General features: G+C 46.2%; 1 protein-coding gene and 1 long non-coding RNA gene across 2 annotated transcripts in view; one reads left to right on the top strand and one right to left on the bottom strand.

Moving 5' to 3' along the window:
• The first annotated feature begins 263 nt into the window (after window positions 1–263).
• Window positions 264–16909, top strand: part of snrka (SNF related kinase a) — a 34998-nt gene continuing 18352 nt past the window's right edge. Inside the window, exons 1-2 of the mRNA XM_076988492.1 lie at window positions 264–493; window positions 3344–4058. Of these exons, the coding sequence (XP_076844607.1) occupies window positions 3470–4058 (589 nt within the window). The 5' untranslated portion in view covers window positions 264–493; window positions 3344–3469. The remainder of the gene's footprint in view (window positions 494–3343; window positions 4059–16909) is intronic.
• LOC143489478 (uncharacterized) lies at window positions 7145–9395 on the bottom strand. The gene is made up of 3 exons (XR_013124687.1): window positions 9239–9395; window positions 8493–8581; window positions 7145–7479 (listed from the first exon to the last, which is right to left on the bottom strand). It is a non-coding gene; the product is annotated as an uncharacterized LOC143489478 (long non-coding RNA).

Genomic DNA, 16909 nt, shown 5'->3' with positions numbered 1-16909 from the left:
CAGGGGTCTAGGAAGGAGACAACGCGATAGTATGACCTATGGACGGTGGCTTATTAATAAACCTCTATTGTAAAGTGACGGAATGACTAAGTTGTAGCTGACTGCCTTTCACATCATGCCAGATTTAGAAATATAGTCGTACAATAGGCACGGTCAGAGTGCGCGGGTGCGCTAATTAGCGCTCCTTACTTCTGCGTTGTTGTGACGTGAGAGGAGGGAGGGGGTTGAGTGGTGGATGCGGCTGTGCTGTTCTGTGCGCATGCGCAGCTGGCTCGGGGAGGATTGCGCTGAGAATAGCAGTTCGGACGGCGCTCGCGCACTGACCAGAGGAGCCGCGAGCGCCGCTAACGGTCATCCCGAAGTGCCCAACTTCATTCAGCGGCCGTTTTCTTGAACTCCTTCAATTCTTTAATTTTTTCCCTCCTTTCTCTGGACGTATTAAATAATTTTTTAGTAGTTTTTTTTTGTTTTTAAATGTTCACCACAGTGAGTGGTAAGTGAAACTAACATTTACAGACGTCTGTTTAACACGCTAGGGTTGCTATCGTCTGGTAGCCGGGGAGCTAAGCGGCTAACGCGCTAGCGGGCTGCGCTGTGGTCGACCTGGCCCCGTCACAGCTGAGCCACGCCGGGTGTGTGGGCCAGCCGGGCCGTCCCCGCGGTCCCCGCACGCCTCCGTGCCCCCGGGCTGGTGTGGGGCGGCTCGGAGAGCCCCTCTCAGCCCCGCCAGGGTAGGCCCGGCACGGCAGGGACCACCAGGCAGCCCGGTTTGGGTTTGTTGTGCCAAACTGCCCCACTGCTGCGACACTACCCGACCGAACCCGAGTGTGAAGGTGATATATACATGTGTGTTTAGGTTAATCGTGTATTAAAGCAGCGGCGTGTCCGCAACACTGAGGTGTTTCTCTGAGTAATAAGAGATATTTGCCCGTTGACAGCTAGCTCGGTTGCCTATAGCGACAGCTGGCTCGTGTTAGCCTGTTAGCCGCGGTAGCTAGTGGAGCTCACCTTCACTGACTGCACAGCTGATTATTATTATTATTTCATTTATATTTACTCAATTATCTGACTCCAACTCGGTCTTGTGTGAAATTATATGTCTAACATTAAGTGGGCTATTTAAAAAAAAAGCTAGCTGGCTAGTTGAGAATGAACTAGGCACCCCTGGGTTGGAGGTGTGATGATAAACTACATTAGACTGGTGAGATGACTTCAAGCGGGTCACATGTAATGTGCCTCTTCTGAGTGCATTTAACTAGTTATGTTGCTTATTCGATCACGTTTTGGTTAGCTTAACCTAACCTGCGTATATCTTAATTCATAGAACCGCTTCAACGTCTAAATGCATCCTCGTCCAACTATAAGTATGAGCATTGTTATTATCAGAGAGAAAGAGAGCTCAGTCTAGGAACCCATGGTTGTTTCTTAGTGGTGGCCGTTCAGATCAGTGATGTAGCTCCATCAGATCAGTGATGTAGCTCCATCAGTGTTGGTCCAAAGTCTCGCTTGTTCACCCGAGACAGCTGAGGAGAAGGTTGCTGGAGTCTAGTGTGTAAACTTCTGCCAGAATGAACTAAATCCTTGCGAGTACGAGGCGTAGCTGGAGAAGTGAACCACTTCTGATGATGAACCCATATTAGGTGCTATAACTGGGGCAATAGAAGTTTAAAGATCTTCATAGAAGTTCTTGTGTGAAGAAACAAAGCTTTTAAGAACGTCTATAGAAGTTAGTATTTCCATCACATATATGCCTGTATTACAAAGTCCACGCCATGTATTCATCTTGAAGTCCACTAATTAGAAGCTTATGTAAAAATAATAGAATTAGAATAAAAACTAATCTGTGGATAAGCTAAGCAATCAATAGTTATTTGGAAAGAACAATTTTGCAATACAATAAATAGTGTCTACAGTGCATGTATTAAAAATGTACTGGTTGAATCCTTGAGAACTATAGGGAGATTTTTTTTAACTTTACATAAATAGTACTTTAGTTTTATGCATGTGAATAATTATTTAGTCTTGGCAAGCTTATTTTCCACTGTAACTAGCTTGCTATTTTTATATTATGTAACAAAGTGTAACTAAGGCTATATGTACTGACTAGCTTTTCCAATGAAATTAGCTGTAGAAAAGCTAGAATCTTCCTTAGGATGCAGTTAGCTTTCTAATACACAGCTTGCTGGACTAATTGCTTTATTTATTTGTGCTGATATTGTTACCCAATGATATAGCTTGCTACTCAATTGGGTACTCCTGTTTAACAGTGAGATGTTTTTTTACTCTGCTAAATGAAAGCTTATTATCACAAGGGCCTTTCATGTTCATCCTGAAAAAAGAGAACACACTATAGAAAAAGCCCCCATTGTGTATTGAACAAAATAAATGTGCACTAGTATCATTTTTGAAGGCCTGTGATGCAAATGAATAGGCCCTCGTCGGAAAGCCTATGGTTTGACAGAAAGGGCAATTGGTGATGCTCAGAGTGCTGTTGGCAGATTTCGTGGTCTGCTAACTTGAGTTCAACAGCAAAATAGAAATGTTGGCTAGATGTGACCTTATCTTTGGACGAGTTCAGATTCACTTTGGCATTACGTAAATGACTGCAACAATTCAGAACTTTACAGGGAAAACAAACTAAGGACCTAGGATGAAGTGCTGAGCTTTTTTCTTTATTTTTGCTGCTTGCAAAATAAGCGATTGCACCAATACACAGATTGTCCCCTGTTTTGGTAGCTGTGCATAATACTGTTGCAGTTACACCTTTTACTGACTTGTTCTTCTTTCACCCAGTTCTTGCTTCCAAACAAGTTTGGTGACATTTCTATGTCTGGAGTAGTAGATGCAGGTGATAACTACAGAGTTCCTGACAAAACCCATTTCAGCTTTAGGGTTACATTGTCCAAGTCCTTCTGTGAGGTTAATGGTCACCGCAACTGAATTATCCCACTTACAATGTCTTATTTGTTCATCTAGATTTACAGTCTTTCCAGAGAAAGCCGTGGCTTTTGGTTTCTACCCTTTTGTTTTGTCTTTCCAGATCTATAATATTTTGCCAAGAATTGCTGTCATTTTTAACCACTTGAATGCTACTTCTAGCCTTTCAAATGATAAGACGGCAGCATTGCTTTTGCCAAACAGGAACAAGACACGCTAAACATAAAGATTTCATTGTTCACACCATGTTCTAAGACCTGTGCTGGTCACGTAGATGTCCTGAAGTCAAACGCCTGATACAGCCATGTTCCACCAGTATCGATGTTGATCTTTGTACCGTAATATAGTCTTTAGTTTAAACGGTTGTTAAGCAGATTAAAAAAATGCTTTAACTTCTGATTGACAGGCGAGTGGCATCATGGGATTGCTGTTACCAGTCAGTGTGCTGAAGTGAGCTGGACCCGCCCTCAACTATAAACTCCCACCCCTGGGGTTAAGCCCCTCCTCTGGTCCGAGCGAGGGACTAGCGGTCATGGCGGGCATCAAGCGCGGCTATGACGGTAAGATCGCCGGACTGTACGACCTGGACAAGACGCTGGGCCGCGGGCACTTCGCCGTGGTGAAACTAGCGCGCCACGTTTTCACCGGGGAGAAGGTGGCGGTGAAGGTCATCGACAAAACCAAGCTGGACACGGTGGCCACGGGCCACCTCTTCCAGGAGGTGCGCTGCATGAAGCTCGTGCAACACCCCAACATCGTCCGCCTCTACGAGGTCATCGACACGCAGACCAAGCTCTACCTGATCCTGGAGCTGGGCGACGGAGGGGACATGTTCGACTACATCATGAAGCACGAGGCGGGCCTGAACGAGGAGCTGGCCAAGAAATACTTCGCCCAGATCGTCCACGCCATCTCCTACTGCCACCGACTCCACGTCGTCCACCGTGACCTGAAGCCGGAGAACGTGGTGTTCTTTGAGAAGCAAGGCCTGGTCAAGCTAACTGACTTTGGCTTTAGCAATAAGTTCCAGCCAGGGAAGAAGCTCACCACCAGTTGCGGTTCCTTGGCCTACTCTGCCCCCGAGATCCTCCTGGGGGACGAGTACGATGCCCCAGCAGTAGGTGAGTAACAGCCGGTGGTGGTGGTGGTGGTGGTGGCAGGCCAGTTCAGGCTCACAGCTACGGTATGTGTTTGTGTTGGAGAGTTAACCTTGACCCAGCACGAAAAGATACTGCTGTTCATGTCAAATATGTTCAGTTGTGCTTCTATTTAACAGTCTGAAGGCCATCAGGTCATCTGTGTCTGTCCTTGCCGTTAACTTCTGTCAGGTTCAAGTTCAAAAGGGAACCAGTATTGTACCAGCACAGGTTGCAAGTGCATTTGTGCCACAGTAAGTTGTATCTCCACAGGAAAGTTAAATTTGATGTCACTATGTTGCCACTATGAGACGGAAGTTTTGATGCTATCGTTGTCAATACCACAGTGTTTCTGAACAAACATATTTTCAGAATGGAATTTAGATCTGTTTGTCTTTCATACAGGAAATATTCATGCAATCAGAGCGACGATTAGAGGCAGTTTAAGAGTGTATATTCCTACACACACTCCTCCACATACACATGTTCCAGCTGTCTTGTCAAAACAGTGCAATATGTTTTTTAGCTATTTGAAGGTAATAGTGGGCTAATGGACAGAACGCTGTTTGCTCCGATATTCACTAAAGAAAACAGGCTGATTGTTCAGTACCTTGTTTAATAGCTTGCAGTTCTGAGCAGACATGGGCGACATGTCACCAGTTGACTCGCAGCTGTGGCCCAACATGCTAATGAAACACTGCACCTCAAAGGGAGCTTCCAGTTTGGGCCGTCTGCACATTCCCTACACGTGGCAGCATTCCTCTGCTGTGTCTTAGAAAATCCACGTTCACACGTTGAGGTTAATGCAGATCGTGAGTGAGCACACTCGTCCAAAGAGTGAGCGGCTAGAGTGAACACTGGAGACGCGAAAGTGTTTGAGCGTGCTGCAACCAATCATCACATACCGCCATTCTGCCAGGTTTATAGTGGTGCCACTTCTTTTGTACCAGTATGCCAGTCAGACCTCACACACACCACACACACTCTTCTGATATGACTCATTTCATTTCTTGTGTGAGGGCATTTCTGTGCATGCCTGCTACTGTGTCAGGGTCAGTGTGTGTGCCATGAAAGGCTGTTAGACACCAGACTGGTGGCCGTTGCAGTGCAGTATCGGACGCGGATGATTGGATGTTGGAACTGTTAATCCTCTCTTTGTTTGAGCTGAGCCGTCAGTGCTGGTGCCCTGATTAAACATTCCTTATTGACACTGTCAGTCTGATAAAATAGACGCACCGCTCTGATTGCTGGCGTGTGTGTCCCGTCCCCCCCCCCCCCCCCCCCCCCCCCCCACACACACACACACACACACACACACACACACACACACAGGTTGTTTCCGGCTTCTCCTGCTAATCGATAATGCTTTGTCCTCCGTTTGGCCCACATTCTGTTTTGCTACCCCCGTCGTTGAGCTGGCCACACGTGGGTCAGTGAAACATCTGGCCCAGACTTCTCATCATGGACACACCCGATCCCTCCCAGTACGCCTGAAGGTTTCTTTCTTGATGACTGAGTCACCGTGTAGGCATGAATATGTGGTGCCACTCTGGAGATTTGTATTTAATTGTTGAGGGCGTTCGGCATAACCATGGGTTCCATTCCCTTTGGCTTCTGTCAATGGAAATGCTTATGTAATTGACATATAACCAGAAGAAATGTGAGCATATTTAAATTAGATTCTGATCTGACCAAAGCGTAGACCCGTCAGAAAAGTGTCTTCATACCAACGGGTCGTCTTTTAAAGGAAAGCTTTTCCAAGAAGGCTGTTTGGTCGTATCCTTTGTTTCCATAATAGATCTAAGTGACATGCTGTCATTTGCAACCTTGCCCACTCTGTTCTTACGTAATAGCCAGGAGAAAGGTGAATTCAGGAGCTTCTGCGAGGAGACTGAGAATCCACTTGTGTGTCCCTAGAAGAACATAAGGGGAACGAGAAGACGTGAGGCTCACCTTCAGATGGCCATATTTTAATATGACGAGTACAGGCCAAAGCATGCCTAATCGATTTGGACTAGCAGGATGAAATGGCCCCTGTAGGTGTGGCATTTGTTAAATAATTGGGCCACGCTAGGCTAGGTCTGTGTGCAGCCATCGTCCGTGTCACCCGGTGTTTAGAGCTGATGCGTGGTGGATGTGGCTGAGGTGAGCGGTGTGAATGAGGATGTGACCCCCGTGGACGGCCCTTAATGTGCCATGCAGGGGGAAGCGTCTCCCCACACTCACCCTGTTCACACCTCAGTGTCTCGCTGACGGGGCTTTCTGAGGAATCGAGATGCAGAAATAATGGTCTGAGAAGTATAAAAAAAAAAGATGGAACAGAAGTCATTTGTCTATAGAGGGATGTTCACAACTGAAGTCGGATTATACATTGAATAGGTCTAGTTCCAAGCTGTGGATGGTTAACATCTCTCGTGTTCATTCCATGGACAAGGTCTAAAAGTAAAAACTTTTGTTTCATGTGACACTAACTTACTGTAAGGTAATCCCCCCCCCCATTCATCAGAAGGCCCATTCATCTTTTAGGTCCACTACCTCCTTTGTTTAATCAGCTAATAAGCACAGATTGATGAGCTGCTTGACATTTATGAGACTATGGGTGGTGAATGAGACTTGAGTCAGGAGCTGGGCTCTATGGGCGCGCTGGGCTGTACAGGCACGCTGGGCTCTTTGAGGAATTTTTTTTATCTTTTTGTTTGTCTCTTGCCCCCATTACAACGTTGGAACATGCATGTCGTTTATTTATTTGTGGTAAACCATTTGGGATCTAGATCCAAGTTTTTCTTTCCAAGGAAGATTCCACAATCTGAGCATACATCAACAAAGGAATACGAGTCCTTTTGTATTGTAAATAAAAGGTTGGGCCTAACTAGATTCTTGGTACTTGGTTATTTTTTTGTAAAAAGCCAGTTAGTTTAATTAATTGCATTAAATTGCACCTCACTGTGTTCTGCTAAACCAAAATGACACCAACTTACAATTTGTTGTGAAATCATTCAGTCAGTAAAGAAGTTCCTATTTGCAGAAGTCATCGTTGCATTCTGAAAGAAATGCAGCCGACCAAATAGCAAAAGCTGTTTTTATTTGAACATCCTTTAATCAAGAGAATGTACAAATACACACATTAGACTGATCATTAGAAAAAAGTGGGTCTGTTGGTAGAGAAGGTACAGCCTTGATCGTCTCATCTGTAGGATCAGACTGCTTCAGCATTTGTCTATACGCCATTTTTACCACTAACACTTGAGAAACCAGAGTGTGACAACTCCATAAGTCTTGGGCTGATCTACCTGTAGTGAGCTGTACTGATTTTATGATTCTCTTCTTACACGTGGTTTGTTTTTTTGTTCTTTTTCCACCTTTGCATATCAGCAGTGCTGTTCCAGACCAGGCACTCCGGTTAAGCCTGCATCGAGAGGGAAGCAGTTGTTTAGTTACTTGGAAATGAGGCCAGGTGTTTGTTAAAGAGCCGCCCTGAAACCTGTGAGCTTGGCGAATGGCCACCGAGTCTGTGTGCCGTTATCTTGATGCCACTGTGATGAATGCTTGGAAAAGAGATGTTGCCTGCCCGCAGTGTTTATACTGTGTTCCATGTCTGTGAGAACACCTTGATTTTGTCATGTGGTGACAGTGATGAGATGCAGGCCCACTGCATGGCCCAGTCTGTGTTCATACAGTCTCATGCAGTCTTTATACTCCATATAAGGTGCTCTTAGGTAAATAGTGGATGTCTATGTTGATCTTCTGATATGAAAATTGCCTCCCTATACAGATAAATATTTAACAACAGTAGCTTAACATTTACAGAAGATTACCTTTTTATTTATTTTTTTGACAATTCAGCTTGTTTAAGTTCATTTGTCTACCTGAAATCTTTTGTAAAACATGTATTCCTGAAATGTGTAAATTGAAACTTGAAGATTTCAACCTTGTCAATACGTCCTCAAACGCAGGGAGGAGTTTTTCCTGCAGTTTTCAGATTTAAACCCATTCTTATGTGGGCTAATGGAGTAGAGGGAAGTTTTACTGAAAAATCTGTGACGTGCTCAAAATACCACACGAATCAAGCACTGCAACACCCTTCTCACGCCGCCTCAACGGCCGTCTCACCCCTGTCTCAACGCCCGTCTCACCCCGCCTCAACGCCCGTCTCACCCCTGTCTCAACTCCCTGTTCTTATTGGCTGGTGTGAGTGCTTGTTCCTTTAAATTATAATAAGCCACTGCTCACCCCGCCAGCTATTCTTCCCCCGAGTGCACCGACACGATTGGGGCTTTACGCCACAGAAGAGGGAGAATAACCACAGTGTAATGTCTTCCGGGTTTAGCAGACGTTAAGACACGTCCTCCAGAGAGTCCAGAACTATCCAAGATGAATGTGGTTGAATGGAGCTCAACGTCTAAAAACATGGTTCCTCACCACTTGGCCAGGATCTTCCTGTCACTTCAGCTACTCCAACAGCCCGTCAGCACTCAACAGCAGACATGTTGGTGTCCTACTGCCGTTTGCTGTAGAAAAAGGGGATCATGCAGGGGTTTTGAAGGTGTTGTATAATGCCCAACTGGTAATAAACTATGTACATTTTCATTTTTAGCTGTTGGCTCCATTTTTAGCCGTTTAGCCACATACATATTGGACTCCACCCTCAGACGTTTTGCAGTCATTTTTTGACAAAATGGGAAGAGCAGGAAGTGACCGAGATCCCCATAAACTGGCTTTGTTTGCGCTGCTGTAATGACTGTTGAACTCTGGGAGAAACGTGGCTGCCAGAGAAAACCTTGATGTGCAGACGTACATGTTTAAGTCAGAGTCAGATCCCGAGTTTGCTCTTAGGTCAGGTCTCTGCTCATTCTAGCAGCTAAACATTCACTTCCATGTATACCTACACACTGCAATGTGTGCCGTTTACCAAATTACAGATGGATGAAAAACACATTTCTCCCCTAATATAACATGGTACCATTGCTAGCCTGAATCCCTGAGCAATACGACTATAGCAATACGACTGTAACTTTACCTTTCGTGTTATTCAGCGAATCAATGTTGTCATTATGAAGCCTGCAGCAAGTAACACCAATGGCTTTCTAGAAAATTACATCCATCAGTTCTTTCTGTTAACTAGTATCAAAGAAACACACGGCATCGTTATTTTTCTACGTACTTACCCATGTCTGTTGTTTTGCCACGCACGTTTGGATCTGTCTTTTAGTAAAAAGTGTCATGGTCAGTCCTGTGTACTGACCATGTCGGAAGAGCAGTCAGAAAACTGGTCAGAACACGCTCACTGGGTTTTTGCTGACTGTAGTTGGTGTGTTGCCATCAAAAGCAAGGGGGGGGGGGGGGTGTAGCACTGTGTGCTGCTCTGTCCCTCCAGTGTTCTTATGCTTCGCTCTTAGCTGCGCCAGAATGCCGTCTGGTCTGGTGCTCGGACGAACATAATGCCACACCTTCACGAAGGCCGTGTTGAGGCCACGGGTGGAGGTGCTCAAATGGAGGGCGGTGTAATTCTAATGAGTCCCCTAGTAACACGGATAGTGGAGCCACATCTGCGCAGCTTGATGTAGGGCGTGTTTTAGAATCGGTAGACCGGTTGTGGGTGGGTAGACAGGCCAAAATATGTGCGCAGGCACTGAGAGAAATTTAGTTTTCCCTCATGTGTCCCATTAAAAAACACCCATCCGTGCATACAACATACGAGTTGAGTTGTTTTGGAGGTTCTGAATGTTTGTACTAGGAATGACAGCACTAGCTTTTGGCTAACCTAAAACTAGTGCCTCTGTTCCATATCTATTGCTTTGGTCAGTATTCTTAAGAACTGGGTGTCATTCAAGAGTTAAAGAGAAAATATGAATCCTGTTTTTATCACTTGTATTCTTTAACATGTGCTTTTAGGTGCCTAAATAAGAGTGTAGCATTGAGGTTTTAAATAGCAGTGCTGCCTCATAAGATTCTAATGTAACACAACCTGCAGCAATTCTTCACCTTTCTGCACATGCGGAAGTAGTTCCACAGATGAACACAGTTAACCACAGATGAACACAGTTGACCACAGTTGACCACAGTTGACCACAGTTGACCACAGTTGACCACAGTTGACCACAGTTGACCACAGTTGACCACAGTTTACCACAGTTGACCACAGTTGAACACAGTTGACCACAGCACAGATAACTCCTCTCCCCACAGACATTTCATCTTGCAGGCATAATTGGTGCCAATCTTAGACACTTATCCATGGCACACTGTGCTTGTTCTTTAACTGGTGAATTATCATCACTGGTGAGTACTGCCAAACATACCTTTTAGCTATCAGACAATACTATCCGGCATAAATCTCATATTGCAATAACATAAATGTGCCAATATTTTCTGAATTATCAGTATACAATGCATTTTTCGTTTGTTTTTAATGCCATCTGCATGGAAAGACTAATACTAAGGTTAGGGTTGGGGTTTTCTACGTTTTTGTTTGGTATCCATCTTGATGCAATTTTTCTCCTTTTCCCTTTAAAGACTAGTGTAGGGCATTGCATGTAATGGGCTACACGAACAGGCAGTCACTAATCTAATGTCATTTTGAATGTGGTTTATCATATTGTGAGTATTTAGTAGATTTTCAATTTGGTAAGCATTTCTGGGAGTGTTTGGAAATGTCTGCACTCCCAACAGGCTACATCAGATTGTTCACTGTTTAGAGAGGTTTGTGTTGTATGTGTTGGGATACTATGATCGTTAGGACACTGTGTTTTATATGTGGGATAGTAGGGGTGCAGTGGTGATGAGGCGAAAGCGATGTGTGGATAATGTTACACTAGATGCAGTGTGCTGTGTTAAAATGACAATGTAGGTCAGGTTGAAATTCCCTGACTGGTCTGCAGCGTCGAATGTATTTGCTGAGAGATGATGTCATGATAATGCTAATGCACTGTCTCCCAAGTTTAGTACAAAGGCATGTGTTGGTATAAAAAAACCCCAAATGAATGCAGTGACAAACATTCTACAGACGACTGCACTGAAGATATTCAGTCACCAGCCACTTTATTAGGTACACCTTTCCATTTCCATTAATGCAAATGTCGAATCAGCCAATCACATGCCAGCAACTCAATGCATTTAGTCATGTAGACGTGGCCAAGACGATCTGCTGCAGTTCAAACCGAGCATCTGAATGGGGAAGAAAGGTGATTTAAGTGACTTAACGTGGTGTGGTTATTGGTGCCAGACGGACTGGTCTGATGTGAGAAACTGCGGCTCTACTGGGATTTTCACGCAGAAAATCTGATCTACCTCTACCATCTCTAGCGTTTACAGAGAACGGTCTGAAATGTAGAAAATATCCAGTGAGCGGCAGTTCTATGGGCACAAATGTCTTGTTGATGCCAGAGGTCAGAGGAGAATGGCCAGACTGGTTCGAGCAGATAGAATGGCAACAGTAACTCAACCAGTCGTTACAACCAAAGCATGCAGAAGAGCATCTCTGAACACACAACACGTCGAACCTTGAGGTGGATGAGCTACAGCAGTAGAAGACCACACCAGGTGCCACACCTGTTAGCTAAGAACAGGAAACTGAAGTTACAATTCGCACAGGCTCACCAGAATTGGACAATAGAAGGAAAAACGTTGCCTGGTCTTATGAGTCTCGATTTCTGCTGCGACATTCGGATGGTGGGGTCAGAATTTGGCATCAACAACATGAAAGCATGGATCCATCCTGCCTTGTATCAACAGTTCAGGCTGGTGGTGGTGGTGCAATGGTGTGGGGGATATTTTCCATACTTTGGGCCCATTAGTACCAATTGAGCGTCATGTCAACGCCACAGCCTACCTGAGTATTGTTGCTGACCATGTCCATCCCTTTATGACCACAGCGTACCCATCTTCTGATGACGACTTCTAGCAGGATAACGCGCCATGTCATAAAACACGAATCATCTCAGATCATCTCATCTGTTTCTTCTGAACACGACAATGAGTTCACTGTACTCGAATGGCCTCCACAGTCACCAGATCTCAATCCAATAGAGCACCTTTGGGATGTGGTGGAACGGGAGATTCACATCATGGATGTGCAGCTGACAAATCTGCAGCAACTGTGTGATGTTATCATGTCAATATGGACCAGACTCTCTGAGGAATGTTTCCAGTTGAATCTATGCCACGATGGATTAAAGGGGTCCAACCCTGTGCTAGCATGGTGCACCTAATAAAGTGGCCAGTGAGTGTAGATGAGAACAGAAGGAAGGGGCTGCACAGCAGAGGTGCTCGGATGCACCAGCACACTTTAAAATCATCGTCTAAAAAGACGTGAAGCAGAGCAGAACTACGACAACGTGAGGACAACAAACGGTGTAGTTAACTGGACCTTCCTGGGCCCTTTCACTTCAGTTACTTTAGTACTTCGGAAGAATCTTATGACTGGAGTTTTTTTATATGTGTATGTAGCTGTTACCAGCCGTATTTATCCACACCATTATCTCATTTACATGAATGTACCTTCTGCACTTAGCCGTCTGAGTCATGGTATCGCCTACCTGTAGTCTTATTTCAGTGCGTCTAATGTTGGCTAGCGTGCAGTCAGCGCTTCCAGGGTCGGCCAGTGATGTGCACGCGTCTGCTGCGTTTCTGCATAACCTAGCCAACATGCTCACCCACTGCCTGATGGTTTTGCTGGGTGGGTTCCTGGCACACCTGGACAGTAGGAGTTGGGTTGTGTGCACCAAGCAGAACGGAGAAGACCACAGCACACACCTCGCTGCCCGTGAGGAGTGAACAATGTTCTCTCGTTAGTCAGGTCATTAGATGGGTAAACCTCATAAGTGATTTTGTGCTGCTCAGAACTTGCAAATGCGATCCACTGTGGCAAACCCAACAGGCTTATCCACTAGTCAATCAGCATGAAAGATCAGACGCTTTTTAAACACGGGTGTCAGACGCTGTGGTCGAGTGCTTCAGGGGGAAACCCTATGCTATAATCTGATCTTAAGACTAATGTTCTAATGAGTGATCCCATTAATGAAACATACATAAACAAGACATCCAAAAAACTTTGTGCTCTGAGAATATTTTATATTACTTTCAACAATTAGCAGTAGCGTTTCAGTGTGCAGTCGTGTTTCAGTGTGCAGTCGTGTTTCAGTGTGCAGTCGTGTTTCAGTGTGCGGTAGTGTTTCAGTGTGCAGTCGTGTTTCAGTATTCAGCCCTCTAGGAACCAATTTCTAGGCTTTCTTCAGAGATTAAGTTAAATTAAAAGGAACTGAGTAGAACTGGACCTGCCTGTTTATCTTGTTTGTGTATATAATTCATAGCATGAATTAGAAGAGCTTCATGTGAACAGATAACTTGATGGTTTTATTGTTAAAAAGAGAGAGAAATCGGAAATACTAGGCTAAATTGTAAGAACAGTTGTTATCTTCAGTCCTAATATTAATGTAGAAGTGTTCTGATCTCTGTGGGTGCCTAATGACTTCAGCACAAAGACGTTTCTCTGCCCGTTCAGCTCTCTGAAGTCATAGTCAATTAGTCATTGAAATTGGCCGTGCAGCTGGAGCACAGACCCCCCACGGCGTGTCTGCTGGTGTGAGGGCCAAAAACAAGTGCCTGCGTGAGGGAGAGATCGCTGCGTCTCCCCCTGCTCCTGAAGCTCCCCCCACCCCCCAGTCATTCGCCAACTCGCCTTCTCCTAGCAGTGCATGTCTCTCAGCTGCTATAAATGAATGAGCGTGACGTTCCTAGTGTGAAATGTTAGTATAGATCAGGCCCCAGTTTTACAGTAGATACCTTGATGTATGCAATGGATAAATCCATCCCCGTCTAACCGACGCTTAGCTGTCCATGTGATCTTTGTTCTATACCATCCTCCCATATTGATGGTCTAGAATCAGTTGTATGGAATATAGAGTTTGTGTGTTTATTTGAAGAGCAGACTGAATGGTGCAGGTCAGATTGCATCCATGCAGCACGTCATGTAGTGGGCAGGTGAGATGAGAGGTGAGGACGATGAGATCTGACTGTAGGTCTCTCCCTCACCCGGCCAGCACGTCCAGACCTCTGGAGAGCATCACCATGCGCTCGCCCGCTCTTCCTTCAGGTTCATATCCGCCCTGTTGGGAAGCCACCGCACGAGGACGCGGCTGCAGTCGGGATGATCGCGGCTGTGCGGCTCAGGCACCAAAGACCAAACGACGTGAAAGACGCGCGAGGATCAGCGTTCTCCCTTCACCCGCGGCCCGTGTCGCTCCAAGGTCATTTGAAGGGAGGTGTAGTGCACTCTGGGACATTTGCAGACTGGCAAAAATTTGGTGGTGGTGAAGTGGGAGAATGAAGACGGCCTCTTGTTCACTCCGACAAGCAGTGCCCTGCCACACACGGCTAGAGGTGCGACGATTCCAGGTTTAAACAGGAGGGAGATGGCATCGTGTGTGCCCTTTTTAGCTCTCCAGGTTCAGATGGGTTCCTGGGCTCTCTAGGTTGCGTCTGCTGAAGCCTCTTCCCTGCACACTTGTTTGGTCTTTGAACACGCTTGCTCATTCTTGCAGAAGTGGCTCTGCTGGTACAGTCATTTGTAACACGCGTCTCGTGTTGAGCACATTGAATCAGCCGTCAGCAGGGGATGAGTGGATGTCTCCTCTCGCCGTGTGAGCTGGGATTGGGGGCGGGGCTGTTGCGGGGAGGGGGGGGGGGGGGGTGGGGGGGTGTCTCATGCGGATCTCTGTGGAGTCCTGTTCACACCCCCGGCCCTCGATGGCAGAGCTACTCTGTGAGACGAGTACCAAGCGATAAATCTCCGGGTCGCTCATTAACCCGGCACCGAGGCCTACGTGCCACACCGAGACTGGACCCACTCGGGCAGCTCCCGGCAACCGTGGAGCTCCACCCCCTTTTTGGTGCCTCTTCCTGTTCTTTTCCTTTCTTTCTTCCTTTCTTTCTTTCTTTTGGCCAAATACTTTTTTGTCGCGGGGCCTGTCACCTCCCTGATGAGGTTCAGGGGAGTGTGGAGATGGATCAGAACAGGGCAGAGAGTGGTGGGGAGAACTCGGAGGGGGGGGGGCGTGTGGAAACGTGTGGACTATGTTTGGAGCTGCGTCTTCCTGATCTTACCCGTGCCAGCCAGACATGGTGCGGTTCACCCAGAGGGTGATTAATCCAGCCTGCTGGTTGCTATGGTAACACCTGCTGCTGTCTGGGAGAGGCAGGTGTTTGTGAGTGTGTTTGCATGTGAGTGTGTGTGTTTGTGATGGTATGTGTGTGAGGGTCTGAGAGAGAGACAGTGTGTGTATGAGTGTAAGAGTAAGGTCTGGCCCACACTAACACTAAATTGGAAATCTCTGTTTTTTGTGTTTTGAATACACTAGCTAGTGTGTTCAGTAAATTTTCCAGAAGTCAGCGGTCCACAATAGAACACACAGTGATGAGAGGTGAATAGTGAGCATGCACAAGTGACTCCTGACATCACCATGTTTCTCTGTTCCCATCATACTGCAGTTGTGTGTGTGTGTGTGTGGGGGGGGGGGGGGGGGGGGGGCAGCTTTGTCTGAGCAGGTGAAGTCCAGCAGCTCATCAGGAAATGAAAGTTTCTCCTGCAGTAAACAGTCAACACATTGTGCCATTTTGACGCTCTGCGGCTCGGGACAGCCCCGCGGTGTTTGTGCAGGTTTCTTCTGATCAACTCTGCAACAGCAAAAATGCATTTTCAGAATTGCCTTCTTTGTAGAGCAGAGATGAAAGGATTTCAGGAGTGGAGAACGGCACGAAGGTGCGGAAGGACGGGCGCGGCGTAGGAGGACGGGCGCGGCGTAGGAGGACGGGCACGGCGTAGGAGGACGGGCACGGCGTACGAGGACGGGCACGGCGTACGAGGACGGGCGCGTTTCCCTGGTTCCCCGTGTCAGTGTAGATCAGACCTCAGAAGATGTGGTGGATGAGGTTGTCCAGGCGAGAGAAGCGTGTTTCGTTTCATTCACTTTGGCATGCTCTCCACTGCTGAACACGGACACTCCTGCTCATTATGGGAGTTGGAGTTCCCCCCTCATTATCTGCTTTTGGCTGTGGTGTGCTGGTTTTGTGTCCAAGAGGTCTCCTGTGTCATGTCATTTCATTGTGGGTGGCTACATGCACTTTCATTACATGAAGCTTTTCTTTTATGTTGACCACAAGACTGCTGTAATTGAGACCAGTAAGGGTTAGATGACTTGCGTGCTGTATACACTATTATAAAGGTTACTGCATATTTTACACAGTAGCTGTAAACTTGGTTGATAAATGCTCCTCGAGAAGGAAGCAGGAGGAACCAGAACGTCTGGCTAGCGAGTGCTAGTCTGTTCATGATGGTGGATCATCTAAAGTGCAGAGACCCTTTAAGCTTCTTTGTGCTTAATTTTCCTTTTCTAACCTTCCCAGAGAAAGTCACATTGTACGTTCCACTCGGTATGCACAGACAGTCCTGTCAAATAAAACTGCATCTCTCAAGATCAGTCACGGTGCTCCCAGATCCAGCTCAGACCGGTTGAGAATCATCACAGGGACTGGTGCAGCGTAAAGGGAGTGAAACATGTGATCTGATGTTCTGGCACTTCAACAGTGTTTTCAATGTGTTAGTATCCCTATTGACAAGGATCACCGACATTAGTGTTGCAACTTTTTGCAGTGTGTTTTTTAATTCTCTACCCAGTGCACGGCTACAAGCCGCTGTGTTGCCAGCAATCAGAAATATGAGTCAAAGCAACATGTTAGGTTTACATGTATTTACGTGTAAATTCAGCCATGCGCTGAAAACTGCGTGATGGTAATCACGTGAAGCTCTCTGATCAGATTGAGCATGAGGTTCTCCTCCAGCC

The sequence above is a fragment of the Brachyhypopomus gauderio genome, unplaced genomic scaffold (genome assembly GCF_052324685.1).
Source record: "Brachyhypopomus gauderio isolate BG-103 unplaced genomic scaffold, BGAUD_0.2 sc62, whole genome shotgun sequence".
NCBI classification, from domain to species: Eukaryota; Metazoa; Chordata; class Actinopteri; order Gymnotiformes; family Hypopomidae; genus Brachyhypopomus; species Brachyhypopomus gauderio.
The sequence above is the reverse complement of the archived record's forward strand: the minus strand, read 5'-3'. Positions and strand labels throughout refer to the sequence as shown.